The sequence below is a fragment of the Lactuca virosa genome, chromosome 9, assembly GCF_052849685.1.
Source record: "Lactuca virosa cultivar CGN04683 chromosome 9, Lactuca_virosa_CGN04683_v6, whole genome shotgun sequence".
In the NCBI taxonomy this organism is placed as follows: Eukaryota; Viridiplantae; Streptophyta; class Magnoliopsida; order Asterales; family Asteraceae; genus Lactuca; species Lactuca virosa.
The window spans coordinates 239,729,532-239,750,790 of NC_136434.1; the positions used below are offsets into that span (position 1 = coordinate 239,729,532).

Here is a 21,259-nt window from a genome sequence, read left to right on the forward strand (position 1 = left end):
GATTTCATGGATGAAATCGTGTATAAACACTAGATAAAGTGTTACATAAACGAATCTAGGAAGAAAACGCTTACATTTTGGCGGATTTGACGGAAAAGTGTTATGATACTTGAGAGAGTTTCTTGGGTGTTCTTGGAGTTGGAAGTGGAAAATGAGCCTAAAATGACTAAGTGTCATATTTATACTCTTTGGGGTTTACGGCCCTAAACTCCATGTTTACGTCCTTAAACTCCAAACTTTTGGAGTTTCGCGACTTACGTGATACGCGGCAAACTCTAAATTATACTTCCTTATTTTTGTTCGCTTGATGAATATAAAATAAAATATTCAAACGAGCTTAAATCCGGCCAAAAATGTTTTGAGATGATTTTGGTTAATTTTTGAAGTGCTTGATTGCGGAGTTAAAACAAATGGAAATTTCGGGTTGTCACAGTATTGCCCGGAGATTTTCCAACTACATAATAAATAACAACATATATAAACTTATAAGTTAAATTATCAAACATAAATAAAAACTATCAAAGTACATTGTTATTTTTAAATTAAGACAAAAAGCCAAAGTACATTGCTATTTCTTGCACTTGGGACAAATACCCAATTACCAAAGTTTTTAGCAAATAATCACCACAAAACCAAAATTACCAAATCAACATGCATTTTATGATGCCAAAGTAGATTGTTATTTTTAAACTAAGACAAAAATCCAAAGTATATTGCTATTTCTTGCACTTGGGACAAAAACCCAATTACCAAAGTTTTTAACAAATAATCACCACAAAACCAAAATTACCAAATCAACATGCATTTTATGATGCGAAAGTAGATTGATATTTTTAAACTAAGACAAAAAACCAAAGTACATTGCTATTTCTTGCACTTGGGACAAAAACTCAATTACCAATGCTTTTAGCAAATAATCACCACAAAACCAAAATTACCAAATCAACATGCATTTTATGATGCCAAAGTAGATTGTTATTTTTAAACTAAGACAAAAAACCAAAGTACATTGCTATTTCTTGCACTTGGGACAAAAACCCAATTACTAATACTTTTAGCAAATAATCACCACAAAACCAAAATTACCAAATCAACATGCATTTTATGATGCCAAAGTAGATTGCTTTTTTTAAACTAAGATAAAAAAAAAACCAAAGTACATTGCTATTTCTTGCACTTGGGACAAAAACCCAATTACCAATGCTTTTAGCAAATAATCATCACAAAACCAAAATTACCAAATCAACATGCATTTTATGATGCTAAAGTATATTGCTATTTTTAAACTAAGACAAAAAAACCAAAGTACATTGTTATTTCTTGCACTTGGGATAAAAACCTAATTACCAAAGCTTTTAGCAAATAATCACCACAAAACCAAAATTACAAAATCAACATGCATTGTATGATGCCAAAGTAGATTGTTATTTTTAAACTAAGACAAAAAAACCAAAGTACATTGCTATTTCTTACACTTAGGACAAAAACCTAATTACCAAAGCTTTTAGCAAATAATCACCACAAAAAACCAAAGTAGATTGTTTTACCTATGATGGTTGTAATGGTTGTTGTGATGTTTGCGATAGCTGTGAATTCGGCGGGAGAGCAGAAGGTTTACGGTCGATGCATCTGATATGGCCATGTCACTCTCCTAATACTTTCTCAAAAGCAGCTCTTTCTTGAACGGGTGTTAACTCACTTTCACATTGGGTTTGTTCTAAGAGCTCTTCGACTAACCGACTCTGTAATTCCCAAAAGTGAGTAACAATTAAGTATAAATAAACACTTAATTATATCATAAAATTATAATTAATACTTACATATTGTTGTCCCGCCTCGGTAGTAACAAATACACTATCCCTATCGGTATGAGCCTTGTGAAACGTTTCCACTCTCTTAAGGTTTTGTTTAACATTAAAAATTAGATTATATTTTAAATAAATAATTACATGTATCGTACTCTCTAGTATTCGTATATAAGTTTTGGAACTTATTGGTTAATATATAAGTTTTGGAACTTATTGGTTAATTTAGGGTTAGTTTGGGAACAAACTAGAAACTTTCTAGTATTTGTATATAAGTTTTTAAACAATTTTATAACATTTTTTTCCAATTATAACAATAATTTATTTTTATTTTTTTTCCAATTATAGCATCCTACTTATACCAAAACCACATACTTTCACATAATACATAAGAGCATCAAATACACATACTTTCACATACATATATCACATATACACCAAATACAAATGCATTCAAATACACACATAATAACATCCTACTTAGACCAAATACACCTACTTTCACATATATAGATAATAACATCCTATTTATACCAAATATACAAATTTCACATTCATATACCACGTATACAACAAACATACATACACACATAATAATATCCTACTTATACCAAATACTTCACATGTATAGATAATAACATCATACTTCTACCAAATACTCATATACCACATATACATCAAACACACATACATTGACATATATACACCAAATTTACATAGATTCACATACAAATATCAAATATACATATATATGGCAATTATTAAATAATTGATACAACTACACATATTTTGCAATTAAACTAAAATTTCACAATAAATAGAAGTAAATAGAACCTGTGGTGGCGGAAATCAATGAAAATGGTCCAGTGGTGGCGGTACTCGCGGGTGGTGGTCGGGAACACAATCAACAAAACTGAAATTGACAATTTTTTGCAATTAACCACTCCAATAAGCTTAAAATCGATGTTACAAGAGAAAAGGGGCCGGAAATTGACCTGAAAATACCTCTTAGTCACCGGAAAAAGCTTGGTGTCGCCGGAAAAAGCTTCGTGTCGTCGGAAAAAGCTTGGTCCTCACCGAAAAATCCCTCTCCACCGGTGGTATTTTCACCCAAAATTGATAAATGTGACGTATCCCACAATAATCGACGAAGTAAGAGATGTAGACAAGAGAAAGAAACGGGCGTAGTGAGTGAAACAGAAGAGCAAAAGGGAAAATATTGATTTTTTCTAGGGTTAACTGCGTCGACCTTTAGCGACGACGCCTTTACCGACGACTTATTGGGCTTTAGCGGCGACTATCAGGAGGGAATTATTGTTGCGTCATTTTTCTATCTTTAGCGGCGACTATTTTAGGTCTTCAGCGGCGACAAAAGTCGCCGATATTTCCTTTATGCGTTCCACGAGCACCCTAGTCGTTGGATTAGAACCACGATCAGACGATTCGTGTTTACCAGAACGTCAAAGAGCGGATCATTCAGCATTTAGCGGCGGCATTGGCCTTTAGTGGTGACAAATTAAATTGTCGCCCCTAAAGGCTGTATTTCTTGTAGTGATTAATTTGAAGTACACAAACATTGATTAATTTGAAGTACACAGCATTAACTTGTCACACATGTTATTAACTCAAAATAACATAACACCACGAAGATCCAGACGTCATTTTTTTTACTTTAGCTCAACCTATAAACAAAAACTAAGTGTTGCAACTATATTGTTTGTCGAAGTTATTTATAAAATAAACTTCAAAAAACATTAACAAAACACCATTATTATGATATGGAATTACAAAACACCATTACCATACCATTTTCACTTGGTGCATCAACCTGCCTAAACAATTAATAGCAAAGAAAGATGTATAAACTCTATACATTTAATAATAATTTAAATAACAAAAAAAAATGTTCATTCCAAGTATTTGATTAGATAATTTAACTAATGTACGGCCAAAAATAACTCTAAATACCTTGAGTAATTGTTTTTGTAATTTTATAAAAGATTTAATCATCTCGATAATAATTATTTATTTACAGACTTTGTATAACATGTCTAATTTTTATACTTTAACACAATTAGAACATTTAATTATTTAAGTCATATAATATATATCTCATATAAAATAAATAACCTCTAAAAAGATAGTAAAAATTAAGCATTTTAAATTAAATGTATAAAATATTTACACATAAATAACTTCCAATTTTTATACTTTGCCGTTGTCCACTGTTTTCTTTTTCGGGCTTTATGTGGTCAAAGAATTTATTTGAAATTTAAAATTTTACACAAATAATTTTGTTTTTTCAGAATAAAAGATTTAACTACATTATACACATGCAAAATAATAAATACAAGAAAGAAAAAGTTATGTCAAACACTAATCAAAGACTCAAAGTCGTGAGACAAACATGCTTTTCTTAATGCTTTTTATTTATGCAATTCTAATACATTGGTTATTGCAAAAGTATTCACTTCAAAGCCAAGTACCTATAAAAGATTTCAACCCAAATGATAAACCCACAAAATATAATAGCTTTTAGTTCATATCACTTTGTAAAATCTACCCAATTTTCAGTATTTCACTCATTACGATCTTGCACTTTAAAATATTCATCCAAACATTAAAGTTTTAAACTTGTTATCATATCAAGACATTAGGCTTTGAAAATACACTAAATTATAACATTGTGCTTTCAATCTTCTATCAAGACATTACAAGAAACATGAACTTACTTTTGCTTTTGTGTGGAAAACCCTCCAGCAAAATCACCTCTAACCAACTAAAGCTTCATTTTGAACCACTCAAATGTTTTGTTTGGAAAAACCATTCAAAAACCAATGTCTAATACTCCAATTGTTTCTCATTTTCCTACCAAGTCAAAGTTTGACACTTTTAATTACAAAACTGGAAACACAAGTTTGTACAAATCAAAATTTCATATGGATTATAAGTGTTAAAAACCAAGTTGAATTTTAGCTGTTTCTCAAATACCTAAAATACTCTTAATATATACAATATAGTATTTTTAAACTTATATGTGGATGCTAATGAACAAATATGTCATTGAAGTTAATCATCTTGAATTTTTAAACTATTTCTAGAGAACATTGACTGCATTAGATATGAAGTGGATATGCATTGGTATTTATGGAATTTCCCATGACATCATAAGATTATAAGTGTTAAAAACCAAGTTGAATTTTAGTTGTTTCTCAAATACCTAAAATACCCCTTTAGGTCAAACTGGGTTAAACGGTCAAAAGTCAAGAAGATTCAACTCAGCTGACCGCCACGTCGCGGTAGCCGTTTACCACGTCGTGGCGTCGAATGCGACAAAATAGTCGCGACCATCCTCACCACCATGTCGTGGTGACTGGATTTTCAGCATCTTAACGTATTCATCCATTTTCTTCGATCCTAATGGGTCTCCAACTCAGATCTGGTCCATAATAGGATCTAGATGGATAGAGTTTCCAACTTTATCCATTATGTCACACCCCCAAACCAGAACGGCGGAAACGTTCAGGGGTGGAGGGCGTCATGTACAATATCACAACAAATGAATAAATCAAAGTAACAAAAGCCATTGTATTGAAAACAAAGTGTTTACATTGTATTCAAATCACATATGATTGACTCCGAAAGTAAAATAGCATAATAAGACTTGAAGCTACTATGCTCCGTCTTCTAGAACCTGCGCGTGTACCTGTCTACTAATACCCTGAGAATACAAGTGATTTTTTGAAAGTGTCAACATTAAAGTTGGTGAGTTCATAAGCATTTGTTTTAGAAAGCATGTTCTTTGTTCATTGAAAATGTTATAGTATACTTTCAGAAAATCCAATATTTTCTTTAGTGAGTGTAATATAGTCTTAAGCCTTAAAATCAAGATGTATGTAGTCACTGTATCCTATAGTAGTAGGCTATAGCCTTATTAATAAATAAAACTGTTTTCAGCGTGTTTCTTGTAATTGTATGTTGTATTAATGTACTCTATATTAGTAAAGTAGTGTACTGTAATTCTATTTGTATGAAAATCTTTGTATGAATGCCTGGATACCACCAGTTATTATGTATTGTAGTGTGTTGCATGAAAACCTTTGTATAAATGCCTAGATACCACCAGATGAATTGTATAGTAGTGTACGGTAGTTTCATTAATTATAATAAAACCATTAAAGTGGTGTTAATCCCGTAAACAAAGTTTATTTAATACTATTGTGAGTTTCATATAACCATACTAATGTTACCTAGTGGCCTCTACGACATTCTTCAGGCGTCGGTATATTATGACATTTGTCACCCCAGGCCGGCAGGCCTGACTGTAGCTAACAATCGAGGTGCGGGATTGTCAGTCCCGTATAGATCTATACACAAATTTCACGCTCTCCATCCGGGAGACTCTGGTTATAATTTATAGGACTTGAACCTGTACCCAGATGGGTACCCGAAGTAGTGCCTCACAACCCTGTATTAACTAGTTTACGTGTAGTGTTATAGTGTTCTCTTGTACTTGAAGTTGTATGTATTACCTAATAATAGTGTACTTTGTAATGTAAAATAATTATACTTCATCAAATATTTAGTAGTGTATCCTTGAATCATTGTAATAGAGTAGTGTTCTTGAATTTTGTAAAATAGTGTAGTGTCTTCCAAACTATACCTATTATAGTTTAAATGCATGTCTTGTTCTGTGTGTTGTACTTAGCAAAATAGTGTAGTAGTTCACAAAACTATACCAATTATAGTTTAAAATGTAACGTTGGGTAATGTACTGGAACTTTTGCAATTAAATGTATGTATAAAGTAGTAGTCAAAAACTTGTGATAAACACCCTCTTGCTCGACATGTTACAAAATGGTTAAAATAAATAAACATATGTTTTATTTTAAAATGTATTGACAAATCGGTTTGAATCAATTACAAATGGTTTTGAAATCGTTCGAATGTTAACACAAGAATCCTTGTGTTTTACTTGTATTCTCCCCCCTAAAATTTTTGAAAAATAGTGAAAACGTAGGGGTATGAACTCACTTTTAGTGCATTTGAGTTTGAATATCGAGTCGTAGAGACGATCCTCGGACTAGCGCACGTGCGAATAACGTTATCCTAAAAATAATTATATTCGACATTCTTATTTAAATTAATAAGATATTAATTTAAATAATGTTGGAAATAATAATTAAAGTGTTAAACAACACTTTAATTGTGTAAGGAATACTTACAATAATTATTTGGAATTGTTTGAAATGTTGGAATAGGTTTTCGGTGGACAAAATGGAGTTTTCGGTTGAGATGAGGAGTTTATGAAGGTTCGGATCAATGTTTTTTGTGAAAAATGAGGAGATTTGAAGGTTCCTTATGAATGTTCTTGATAATCTTATAAAGATTTGAAGATCTTCTGGGCGAAATCTTATAGGTTTTGAGAGAAAATTGGCAAGGATTCGGTGTGAAAAGTGGGAAATGAAGTTGAATTCGGCTTAACATATATATATATATATATATATATATATATATATATATATATATATATATATATATATATATATATATAGCATTAGGGAATTCGGTCTTAAGGGGCTTGGGCTTTGGGGAATTCAGTCCTAATGGGCCATCATCTTTGTGTGTTCGGTCATAGCAAGACCGAATTCATCTTTGGTTGAATGTTATGGCCGAAAACACCATTTAATTTAGATTCCTATAACCGAATTCCTAACTTGGTTTGATTCCATGACCGAATTCACCATATAATTGATTCCTATGACTGAAAACACCAATTTAAGGTGTTTATTTATGTTTTAAACCTTAACTTTTGCCAATACTTGATTCATACTACCCTAAATTAACTTAGGTTTCAATCTATACTTAGGTGTTAGCCCTATAAACAAGCCCTCAAGGCCATAGAGAATGCAATGCAACAAGGAGTGCAATGTAGATTCGCTTGTGCTAGGTTAGGGTTTAGACTTTACTAGGTTTAAAATTTCAAGTTGTGACACATTGAACCCTCCAAAGTGTATAAATCTCAACTTTAAGGTCCAAAACACTACATGGCTTAAGAAATATTCACTCAATACTTAAGGTTACTTGTCCAAAGGCTCCATAAGAGTTTCTAACTCCAAACAGATCATAAAAATCAGTGCTTTTCAGACATGCATGTCCAATGCATGTCTTGAACTCTTATTAGGTCAAATTAGGTTAAAAAGGGCCAAGATTCCATGCATGGCCTCAAAACTCAAATCTAAATAAGATCCAAAGAGTCAAATGCTCCAAATGGCCTGGGGATTCATAAAGTTACAAGCTTTATGAGATTAATCCTTCCAAAGCAACAAGGCATAGAGAAAAGTGGACAAAATCCATAGATCTATCAACTAACTCATCAAGATGAAGACTTTATACCTCCTTGAGATTCTTGACAAAGATAAACTCCTAGATCCATGTTGCTTTGGACTCCCAATATGATCTTCCACCACCTTCTTCCTTCACAAGCACAAAACACACACACTTTAAGGCTAAAAACTCACACAAGGGCTCTAAGGTTTGTAAGGGACGATTTGGAGAGATAGAGGCTGATGGAAGGGAGGCTATGAGAGGTTAAGGAGTTTAAATAGGGCCCAACCCTTAAACTTTAGGGTTTTCTCCAACAGCCGCCACCACGTCGTGGTGGTTCATTAAACTCCCGCGGCCCGAAAGCTTATCGTCACGTCGTGGTGAGGCTTCACCATGTCGTGGCTGAAAAAGAAATCATACACAATCGGAAATAATTTCATACCTCGAGGGTAGTCCTTTAACAAGTTCGGTGATGGAGGGTAGTCCTTTAACAAGTTCTTTTTGTGACATAGTTGAAATGTTATAAAAGTTTGTACGCCCTAATCTAGCATGCCATAACCATGATTGGTCACTAAGACAACTGTGTAAGCAAACTGGTTTTCCAACTTTGATTTTTGTTTTGTAGAGTTTGTTTGCGAAACGTTTCACTTTAAGTAAAAGTATATTTCGACTATCATAAATATGTAGATAACCACCATTCACTGACACATCACACCCAATTTCAGTTGATTGTCCTAAACTGATAATATTAGTTCTAAGGCTCGAAGTAACTTTTGGCTTCCCCTTCACCCTTGAATAAGATATATCATTTGCCATGTATCTCGCCAAAAGATTCATCGCCAAATTTTACTGTACCCCCCCCCCCCTCCCCCCCGATTCTATTATTAAGTTTGGTAAAGTAAGATAAATTATCTGTCATGTAGTTACTTACATCGTTATCTAAGTACCAAACACCATTGTTGTTATCTTGATTTTCGAATTTTCTTGGTATAACACCTTATTCATTTAAGAAAACTATCTCATTGAGGGTTTGAGCCATAAAAAGATGTGGATAATGACCTGCAACATTGGATACATGTGCTTTTTCTTGCTTGGTTTTTCGTTCCGGATATTGTGATGTAATGTGACGAAAATTGCCACACCTATAACATTGTACTTTGGAATGATCTTTGTTTTTGCTTTTTGATTTTTCAGAATCGCCATTACTTGTGGCACTGGTTCGATTTTGTTAATAGGAATTGTTGTGACACCCCCGATCTCCACCTCCTGATCCTCGGCCACCTCGACTCTATTTTGCACCTCGATTTGAAGATTTAATTTTATTAAACAAAAGTTGGCTTTGTTCGTTTGTTTGCTAGATCACTTTCTCGGATGTGTTCTTCATAATCTATTAAACGCCTCACCACGTCTTCGAATCCAACCGTCTTTAGGTATAGAACCTGTTCGATATAGGCAACAACATGGATAAATATTCTTAATAAACTTGTAAGAAATGTCCTAACAAGTTTACTCTAATTTATTGTTTCGCCAAGAGACGTAGATTTTGATGAGATAGGCGATAGCTGACTTGCAAACTCGTCAATCGTACTTGATTCCTTCATTTTTAAGTTATCAAACATGTTTATTAGGGTTTTGTTAATGAGCTTCCCGTACGCGGTCTGCTCCAAGGTGGCGAATCCTGATGGCTTTCGAAATCTCCTTCGTTGTACTCATCATGCCAACTTGCAAGATTAAGTCTTTATGGATTGCTTGGAATAAAACTGCTATTGTTACATTGTTTCACTTGGCATCTGTTGTTCCTGGATCGACGACGTCCCATACTTGGTGAACGTTGAGGATAACCTTCATACGAATTGCTCATATAGTGTATTTGTTTATGGTGAGCATTGACACGTGAAAGGAGAATAACGAATTCTCCTTTGTTCCAGACGAACCTAGATCCGTGGGTCCTATCATGATCGTCGGCTATCTCTTATGTTGTGTAGCGCTGTGATACCAATTGAATATAACAACTAATAAACAGAAAAAAGCAATTCACTGGATTGAAAGGAATAAATTCTTATTGTAATTCAGAAAATATATCAAAACTAGATTGGAAACTATCCTCTCTTACTCTCTCTGATTATCAAAACCCACAAATTCGATGTCTATATATAGGGCCGGTTATAGCATCCTAGTTTGTTTGCTTGAACCCTAAGCGACTTCTTAGGTTTTCTTGTTGCCCAAGGATTGTTCCCTCATACACCTCATTGTGTATGCAGGGGTAGAATCATAAATTCTTATTACAACATTGTACTTTCATTTGAATTCTTATTACAGCGTTTTACATTTCAGTTGTTTTCTAATATGATTTTATACTTTGAAATTCTTTGCATTTTGATGAAATTGCTATAAACAGGTACATTTTTCTTACAATTATGTAATCAGAAGAAATGGGAGTACAATGCTATGATAAACAAATCGATGAAACTTCGTTGCTATATCATGAACCTAAGCCTAACATTTAAAACATTTCAATATGTCTATTGTAGTTGACTTCTAGTAAAAACAATAGTACCATACTAGTTAAAAAAAACACCTTTCTCACTTTCATACATGGTGTTATGATAAACAAATCAATAAAAATACATAAATATTTTTTGCACTTACTATTTACATTATTGCAAGTACTTTACATAAGCAAAATACAAACTCCAACCATCAATACCAGTATCAACATCAATAGATCATCAAGAGAATAGTGTTCAGAAGTGTTGGACTCTAAATTTCCATTCTCCTTCAACCGGATCATATGAAATAAACTCACCGCCTTGTGCCACCACCTTCTTCTTCAACATCTCTATGTATTTATCAATCTTCAACCCATCCTTGTACTCCACTCCACTTCTTTTATCAATGCATTTGATGTTAAGAAGTGTTATCTCGGCTGGTTTATTGAGCCCTTGGCCAACGGGTGGTGTCTTTATGTCATCCATATACACAGTAACCTCTCGGTTATTAAATTGGACAATACTTTCAAGATCAAGTCTTCTCACATCTGTCTCCCCTAAGAACTTAATACTCCCATAGCCATGGCGACCAATTACAAAGTCATTAACATGGCTGCAAAAGCCTGGCTCACCCCTTTCTTTTGATTCCAACTCTGAAATTTGAGGTTTTGTGTAGTAGTCAGGGAGTTGAAGTTTTAATGGGACATCAAGCACTGATGGGAACTTATTTTTCTCATTGGTTGGATCATTTGAAGAATCATAACCCTTGATATCATCTGAAATATTCATAAAGAAATTGTTAGCAAATGAAAGTTGAAATATGTGAACAATAACATAATAATTGTTAAAAGAAAGTAAAAGTACCTTTCTCATTTTCATACATGCTATCTGACAACTTTTGTTTATGCATGTTCCCTTTGATAACCAACTCCCTTGGATTTTCCCTTGGGAAAAATGCAGCAACTGGTATCTCCTTGGTGTCACTAAAAAATGGCATCTGCATAAACAGTTACAAATACAATGTGCAATATTTGATGTGATTTAGTTCCCCTTCTTCTCTTCCCTTATTTTAGTTTAAAAAGGCTTGTTTCTCAAACACAAATTCCAATATTGCAAAATCCTCACCTTTAAACTATTTAGTTTTGGGTCATACTTCTGAACTGGCAACTTGTTTCTTCTGTACAAATGCCTTGTAGTCAACAAGGGATATTTGACCATGGCAGGCTTGTCTTTGACCTGTGACAAATACACAAATGTTCAAATATTAAACATGGCAATTCCAGTACTATTTCTATTTCACCCTATTACCATATTGTACTTTAAAAATTCTACCTAAACTATAGCATTGTCAACCACATACAATGCTATAATTGGTTAGATTTTTCAAATTACAATGATGTAATAGAAAAGAAAATGAAAGTAGGATGCAATAATAAACAAATAAGTGGAACAACAATAAATATACAACAACGATACACATGCTATCTATACTTACAGGTATGCTGGATATCCCATATTGAATCGATTGAGAACATTCAAAGGACAAGTGAGATATTGGAGGAAGTGTTCCAAATGGATTTTGGTCTTTGCTAGTAATTTGGCCAATAATTCCTATTGTACTTTCCCCATTATAGTTCTGAGTTAAAGGAGCACAAGGCTTAAAGAATGTTGTTGGTTGACTGAAAGGTGAAACTGAAACAGAGGTAGCAGGTGTAGTCACCATGGAAATAGAAGGTCCACCTATTGAAGTTGACCAAAAATCATCTAAAGAAGAACGCATTGTAACTAGACCATGAGTGAATGCTGCAGATGTAGGCTCAGATAAACTCGAGGAACATGTCTGAGTGGGTTGTGAGGTGAAAGGGTTTTTCAACAGATTTTGATTCAAAGGTGCATGTGGCCATGATGCTGAGGTGTTTGAAGATGATGGAAACAATGTTGTTGGTTGATTAAAAGTTGAACTCAAACCACTTGAAGAAGATGATGTGATAAATGGTGCAAATGTAGGACTTGAAAAACTGGAGGAAGACATTTGAGTGGGTAGTGAAGTGAAAGGATTTTGATTCAAAGGTGCAAGTGACAAGGTTGGTGATTTAAAAGATGTGGATGTAAAGGAGGCTGGAGAGGTGAGGTTTGTTTTGGGAAGAAATGGGTTGAATGAGTTTAAAGGAGTAGAAGTAATGGTGCTCAAAGAATTGTTTGTAGAAGATGAAAAGTGAAGAGGCTGTGGAGTGGATGTGGGTCCCGGAAACTTCCAGCTCCATGTGGGTGTCTCTGTGGCTACCGAATAGATTGTTTTTGAAAATGGGTTCGGTGTAATTGGTGTTGAAGAAACTGAAGTGGTTCCCCATGAATTTGTAGAAAAATTAGTAAATGATGATGAGGTAAAAGGAGATAGAGTGAATGATGTTGACTTTATTGCTGAAGAACTTGGGCCAAATCCACCTGAAAAAAAAAAAAAACAAAAAAATCCTTCAAAAGTTGTCCTTGCGTTACTTAGAACAGGACATGATAGAATAGGTTGTACTGTGTTTGACATGCACTGGACTACTTCTGATGTCAATAGGACAAAAATTTGCAACTTTTTGTAGTGCCCAAAAATAGGTTAAATAAGTTGTCACGAAGACTTGCTGTTTATATCCTGTCTGTGAAAAAGACATGAATGCCCTTCTGTTTGTAGCAAACGCAACTCAAGAAATCAATCATACCTTTTTTGGTGAACTTGTAATCCTCCCACCTTAGTTCTTCATGGCTTTTAGCTTTGTAAACAGGCATGGCAGAAATCGATACAAGTTTCTCTGCATTATACTCAGACTCAGGGGTTGTTTTGTAATTTGCAATTCTGCTTCCTCTATCTTGGCCACCAAAAGGTGACTTTTGAAGATCAAAAGTTGATCTTGTGGCATTAGCTCCTGAAAAACAGTTAGGATTACAGAAAAAAAAACAACAACGATTAACTAATAAATTCTTGATGTCTAAGAGTTACTCCTGCAAATAAAAAAGGTTATGACATTCAAAACAACACGCTCTGTAGGATTTGAACCTACGACATTGGGTTTTGAAAACCCATATTCTGCCAAACTGAATTAAGAGCGTTTTTGTGTAAGATAAACTAGAATTTTAGGAAATCTCAAATGCTAAGAATAATAAATTAATGGATACTAACCACTGGAAGATGAACTTCCAAAACTGTATGGTGATGAAGCTCCAAATATTGTTGTGGAAGATGAAGGGGATGACGTTTGAGCAAATGTCCAGGTTGAGGTTCCCCCATAATTGGACATTCCTGTTGCATCTACCTTCTGATTTCCTTGTCCAAAAACTAATGGACACCCAAAAGTACCACTGCTTGAATGCGAATCTGTTGCAACATGTAAAAAAAGGAAGGGATAATGTTAGAAAAAGAAAAGACTATCAAACTTCATTTCTTTCTCATAATGAACCATAGTTTGTTTTACTTTAGTTAAAAAAGTAAATAAGTTGGAAATTGAAGTTTATATGGTTCAAAATCAGTTCATTTTGAATAAATTACTGTAAATACGACCGTGGAATACATAAGAGAACAGAACATGGTAAGTCAGCACAATCTATTCAAAATTAAAATAGTAAATTATGCGATAAAACAGTGCAACAAGAAAAGCTCGGTTTTAGTCACAATTTATCAAAGAGGTGATGTGATGAATCAAAATCCTAAACAATTGGCATCGATTATGGCAACCTAGGTTCGTTATAGCAAATGCATCTTGCCATTGTGATTACAATATCAGTTCATTGTTAATTAGTAAAATTGTGTTTTGTTTTTGAACGGTTCACATATTCTTGAAGTTTTTGAGCGACGAAGTATGATCAGAACAGCAAGCGGGGAAGAAACAACTTACAAGCAAGTGATGTAAACATCTTTGAATCGTGTTCCGAATCGAATCGAATCGCAATTGAATCAAATGCCTTTTTGATGTTCGGGATTTTTCAAATGATGTTGATAAATAATATGAGTGTTTATATACATAATATTTTCGCGTCAATGACCGAGTAGCTTCCATATCAAGCTGGGACTTGGGTATGTCATCCATAGCTTAAGGTTAAAGCTACGCTTCTTTACCGGTTTTCTTATTTAATTAATAATAAACGCGTCAATGACGGAATATTCGTTGTCGTTTGGAGTTGCAAGTTTAGTCGTTAATATTTTTTTCATTCCAAAGGTTGTTATAGTTTGGATTTGTTTCTATTTTGGTCCCTTATTATGTTATTCTTATTTGTTATCTTTTTTTTTTTAATTTTTATTATTTATTTGTTTTATATTAATATAAAACTAATAAAAAATCATCAAGGTACAACTAGCCAACACATGTACAAGTGGACAAGCACAAGCACAACCACATTGTAACACCAATACATCATCTTGATATCCTATTTCTCATAAACACACAAAATCAGATTGTCGATCTGATAACAACACAAAATGCTCCTCCCCCATCTGCAACCTCACAAAAACATGTCTGAGACGACTCTCGTCTCACGTGACTACTCGTCTCACGAAACACACCTCACAAGTGTGTTGAGTATCTTGACTTGACGACACTGTGATGGAAATATTGACTTCAGGTAGCCCTAATAAATCTCACTAGTGCCTTCGACATCTTAAATCATGTGAATATATTATTTCTATAAGTGAATAGATCAACAGTTGTTCAAAGATGTGTTGAACTGATTTTGGTTTGATTTTACGAGTTGATTTCAGATTTGTTTTTTATCTTTGATTTCAATTTTTATTTATGTTTGCTTTTGAACATTGATTTCACGTTTTACTATGGTTTGGTTTTAAGCTTTGATTTCATATTTGATTTATGCTTGATTTTAACTTGGTGGTAATGGTTACCCGAGGTGAAGGTGATGTTGGTGGTTACTATATGGCTGCAAATCATTGAACATGGAAGGGTTGGGGTGGGTTAAGATCGGTGGTCTTCAGAAATAAATTATAAATAACATATTAAAAAAATATATAAATGTAAAAGTCATTTTAGTTATGGTAAGGACTAAACTCAAACCAAAACCAAACAATAGGGATGATGCATGTAAAATAAAAAAATAGGGACCAAACATACAATCTATCCCAAACCATAGGGGATATTTGTTAAATTACTTTCATAATTTATATATTTAAAATAAATACACCTAAAACATGTAAAAAATAAAGATGCAGAGATAACTTATTTATTAAAACAAATATATAATAAAATTGAAATGAAAAAAATAAAAATAAAGTGATGGTAAAATGGTTATTTTAGAGATATTTAACATATGAGGCTAGATGAAAACTGTTTTAGAAACAAATAATACAATCTTTGTCAATTATAGTGATCATTTATGTAAAAAATGTTAAAACTATGACCTAAAGTGCAAAAGTATGCAAACCGTATGGAACAAAACTATAATTTAGCATTCTTGTACAAAATTTAAAACTTTGACCAAAAGTGCAGTACAAACAACAATGTCAAAAACTGTAATTTACTCATTCTTTAATGCTAAATTTTTAGAATGAAAAACTATAGCGACAAAAATGTAATTTTCTAAATTAAGAATTATATTCACTTAAACCATAAACAGTATTTCCTTTCCGAATTAAAAAGTAAAGGTCTCAAAAATGTAACTTTTAAAATTAAAAAATTATAGGCACTAAAACTTTGTAATTAATCCATTTGCTTTTACAATTAAAAATATATGGACCAAATTTCCTAAATTTATTTAAAAAAAAAAAGGGCCAAAACTATAATTAATCAGTTTTCTTTTGAAGTTGAAAACTATAAGGACTAAAAATATAATTTATTTGTTTCATTTTCCTTCTCTTCTTCCACACTCCACCGTTTATAAACTGCTATCATTGTACCGTGAGTTGGACAAGCATCCTTCATCAACTTCTTCTCCCTTTCGCAACCACAGCAATATTATTCGTCTTGTTCTTCGGTTCTTTAATTTTCCTTCATCTATAACTTTCTTTTGCTTCTCCATTTTCTGTGTCAAAATATAATCTCTTGCCAAACAATTCTTACCATTACAAAAGTTGCAATCATATATGGAATCACCAAAAAGTTTTTTTTTTGTATTTGATTCCAAATCAGCTTTCTCTTTCCCAGAAAACTCGTTTGACTTTGTTCCTTAAACATTCTATTTTGCTCTCGAAAATGATCTTTGATTATTGTTTCCTTTGAAGCATCCTGCAACCAATTTTTCTTGTTGATATTCTTTGTCTTCTTGTTATTATACTAATAAGAAACCACTTTCACCATTAGAATTGATCCTGATATCTTCACTCTTTTCTGCATTTTCTTCTTCTGATTCATTTTCTTGAAGATTCTTTCCCAAATGACTTTTGACATAAGTGTGATTAAACCACTATACGAAGATCTTTCATTTTCTTTTTCCTCCATAATTTCTTTTACATCACCTTCACGTGACTTTAACAAATTGTACAACACAATTAGCGAATGTAGAATTTTCATGAGACTTTATCATTAATTAGAGGAATATTTTTCCATAACAAATGAAGACACATTATAAAATTGATATTGATTTCAAGTACTCCTCTACCACCTTTGAATTTATCCAACTTGTAAATCAGATTGTTGTAACGATCAAAAACAACAGTTTCCTTTTGCTTTTGGTTGTAATCATTAAATTCAGATATCAAATGAGTGATTGTTGTTTTTTTTTTTCAGCTTCTCAGTGCCTTTAAATTTTAACTTTAATTAATCCCATATCTCTTTTGCTAATTTGCAACCACAAACATAAAGCTAAGCCATCGTTAAAAATTCGCTACCACTCCTTATACGGTCGCTAAGTACATGCCTTAACAATGTTGCGCCATTTGCTTGGCGAGTGAAAATGGAAGAATAAAGTAAGCACGTGGTCCCCATCTTATTAATTCACTATATCTGTTTGTAACTTCAACATTAAAACTTGTACCTTTCATTTAATTTATTTTATTTAAATATTTAAATAAGAATTTATTTGATTTAAACAAAAATGTTCATCTTTTAACCACATCACCACTCCATATCATCATATTATGCTTACGTGTCTAGAAAAATATGACGTGTCAATGTTTTAGCACTTCCTACCATATGTTACCACTCCCTCTAGCCTTAAGTGTATACATCCGGAGGAAGTCCACCTCGTAATTCCCACATGCATCTTTTGTCATTGTTAACTTTTTTCTTGTTTATAGCAACAACAGCCTCATTATCGATTCCATAACCAAATCAATCAAAAACATTTGGATTAAACAGACTTTATTTGATTGTATCAAGACCAGTCAAATAATCCTCCATATAATCACATTGTTGATAATAATAATCAGAGAAAGTAACATCAGAGAGTTTTGTAGAACAACCAAGAAGATTAACATAGTTAATCATCGTAGATGTGTTAACATTTTCCATTGAATCAAGAAAACAAGATCTATAATCTTCAAACGGATTTAAAAAAACAAATTTCATAAGCGGCATGTAGATCCGAGAACAAATTTAGATCTATAATGAAATACAAAATAGGTTTCTCCAAAGAGATGAAAAAATCCCACTTTGATACTACTTGATGAGTGTTGGATTCCAAAACAATTATAGAATCAATGAAAAAGTATAAACATCAAGAGGAAAATACTATGTTATGATCATCTATTAGATGAAAAAAAGATTACAATGAATAGCTCCACTAATAGTGAATTTATGAGCATGAAAAACCGGTAACCCTTCTAAATGGCAGTGTGTGTGTGCGCGCGTGTGTGTGTATATATATATATATATATATATATATATATATATATATATATATATATATATATATATATAGAGAGAGAGAGAGAGAGAAAGAGAGAGCTAGGTTCAAGTAGGCCTGTTGAAAATACCCAATACCCGATTACCCGACCCGTTTTGAATTCGGGTAGATCGGGTCGGGTAAATCGGGTTTCGGGTTTGAAAATTCGGATAATCAGGTAACCCGATATTTAAATAGGTCGGGTATTGGGTAGGTTTAAAAAAATTCGGGTATACCCGATTTAAAAAAAACTAATTAATACACTAGTTATAATAACTATTAAAGTTGTATCATTATTTTACATAATTATTGTTCCTTTTAGTTTAAATCAAATGTTATATGACTTCATTATTTGAACGGTATATAGTAAATACAAAAGAAATTGTTGAAAATGAAATGAACTTTTGAACAGAATGTTACAACAAATATAATGAAAATGAATGAGATGTTAGGTTCCCCTTCATTTTCTTTGTGCACTACGGAATTGTTTTTTTTTCAACTATGTACATGTTTCTTTTTTTGTCATTTCTTCTTTGTGAATTGGAATATAGCTATATAATTTGTCCCTGCAATTTAGATAACATGCTAAAATTTTTTATTTATAACTTTTAGGTACTTACATTTTGCATTAAATCATTTAACATGTTTGGTTAATCCAAATTTGATCAAACACTGATCATGTACTCCATAAAATGTTTTTTTTATCAAAATTTGAAATGGAATACAAAAATCACATAACATATTATAATGACTTGTATTGTTATCGTATATGTACTTGTTAATTGTATTGAATATTTTGTTACCCAATTTTTTATTAAAGTAACCGAAATACAAAAAAGAATTAAAAAAAAAAGAATCAATAAGTGACACTTAAGTAATTTTCGGGTATAAACGAAAATACCTGACCCGACCTAAAACCCGAATACCCGAAAACCGAGAACCCGAATTACAATACAGGTCGGGTATCGGGTATTATTATTTTATGGAAATACCCGAACTACCCGACTCGTTCTACCCGAAACCCGAAAATTTTACCCGATCAACACCCCTAGGTTCAAGTATTCTAACTAATTATTGTACGGATATCGTATGCTATGAGAATGATAAAGAAGATATGTTGTTTGATAATATAAATACGTTCAATCTTAAATAACTATTGTCATTAACACACATTCTTACTAATTAAATCGTCTATAAGATTATTATACACTTATTATTATTATTCTCATTTCTGTCAGAATGTTGGCAGAATGTTTATTGGGTCGTAATTCTTTTAGAATGAAAATGAGTGAAAAACAATGTGTGAGAACAAAAATAAATAATAATTAGCGAGAATGCATGAAAATGACGATATTTTTGTAAGGTTGAACGTATTTGCATTGCTAAACAATTTATTCTCTTAGTAATTCTCATAGCATACGATATCCGTACAATAATTAGTTAGAATAGAATAACCTAAGCCTATATATATATATATATATATATATATATATATATATATATATATATATACACACACACACACATATGTAACGCCCCAAAATTTCAAAATAAGTTTTTTGATTTTTTAAATTAAAGGTGAAAACTTATTTCCATAAGTCATAATCAAGATAATGTCATTTGTTCATGAACAAATTCCAAAATCAAAGTTGTAATGAAAATATTGCAGAAACATAAAGTTACTCTTCAGGCGCCAGCTACTGCCAACCTGAGGATTACAGATGGATGCCTGGGTAAGGCGGAGCCCCTGAGGGCTCGAGGTCATGCTTTTCAACTCATAACAGAGGAGGCCAGAGCGGCGCCGAAAGTCGTTACTGGTATATGTCACACCCCCGAACCAGACGGCGGAAACGTCCAGGGGCGGGTGACTTCATCTTGTAATATCATCACAGTGTATATAAATGAATCAAAGACAACATCATCACCATAAAATATACCAACCATCATAGTTTTACATCATTGTATTTGTTTATAACAATACATCCAAAACATCAAGTATGGTGAGAAACAAAAATACAACAAAAATCTTTATTCCTTATCGACCAACCTGTTTTAACGTGTTCCTGAGAATACAAGTCATTTTGAAAAGCGTCAACATATAAAAATGTTGGTGAGTTCATAAGCATGATTGTATGAAAAGTTTTGTAGCATGTAACATCCCGAAATTTCAGAAGTTCAATGAAGGGCCAAAAGTGTAAATAAAAGAAGGGACTCGACGAGTAGGTCTGCTTACTCGCCGAGTCGGAGCGGGATTCTGTCGCGGTTTAAGTGGCCAACTAGCCGAGTCGGCGGCTTGGACTCGGCGAGTTGGTGTTGTAGAGAGAAAACCCTAATCCCGGGGGTTGTGCCCTATATAAAGAACATTATAACCCACCCTTAGCCTCTTTACTACCCTTTTGAGATCCAGAAACCCTAAAATCGAGTGAGCCTCCATTATTAGAGAGAATAGAGCTTTGGAGGAGGAAATCTTGGAAAGAGGCTTGAAGATCAAGAGGCTTGCTGCAAAGGAGTGGTGTAGATCTGGGATCTACTTCAGTTAGAGCTTATATTGGAGGTAATAATCTGTTGCTTGGGCTCTTTTGCATCTAGATCTTTTATCATTTGAGATTTGGGGCATTTTTGGTATGATTGAGAGCTATTTCGAGTTAGAGGCTTAGATCTGAGGTTGCTACCTCAGATCTAGGCTTGTGATGGTCCAAAATGTCATAAAGCTCATGTCTAAGAGTTGTTGGTGAAGCCCCCTAGTCCTTAACCCTAGCCCTAGAGTGTTTTGGGCCTATATCTCATTGGTTTCACGTAAAGTTTGCCACTTTATGTGAGGGTTAGACT

The 21,259-nt window shown here is 33.1% G+C and overlaps 1 protein-coding gene across 1 annotated transcript; it reads right to left on the reverse strand.

Annotated features, from left to right (window-relative positions):
- Positions 1-10,697: 10,697 nt before the first annotated feature.
- LOC145138438 (nuclear pore complex protein NUP98B-like) lies at positions 10,698-14,584 on the reverse strand. Its single transcript, XM_079072525.1, has 7 exons — positions 14,500-14,584; positions 13,788-13,982; positions 13,330-13,533; positions 12,117-13,066; positions 11,747-11,857; positions 11,486-11,618; positions 10,698-11,397 (listed from the first exon to the last, which is right to left on the reverse strand). The coding sequence occupies exons 1-7, from the start codon at positions 14,516-14,518 to the stop codon at positions 10,877-10,879; spliced, it is 2,133 nt and encodes a 710-aa protein (XP_078928651.1). The 5' UTR covers positions 14,519-14,584; the 3' UTR covers positions 10,698-10,876.
- Positions 14,585-21,259: the final 6,675 nt, after the last annotated feature.

What these genes read in the sequence shown, in the direction of transcription:
- LOC145138438 (XM_079072525.1), bottom strand. An exon ending in CAAAACTAAATAGTTTAAAG is followed by an intron (nt 11,619 to 11,746) that starts GTGAGGATTTTG and finishes CTGTTTATGCAG; the next exon opens with ATGCCATTTTTTAGTGACAC. An exon ending in CATGTATGAAAATGAGAAAG is followed by an intron (nt 11,398 to 11,485) that starts GTACTTTTACTT and finishes TGAATATTTCAG; the next exon opens with ATGATATCAAGGGTTATGAT.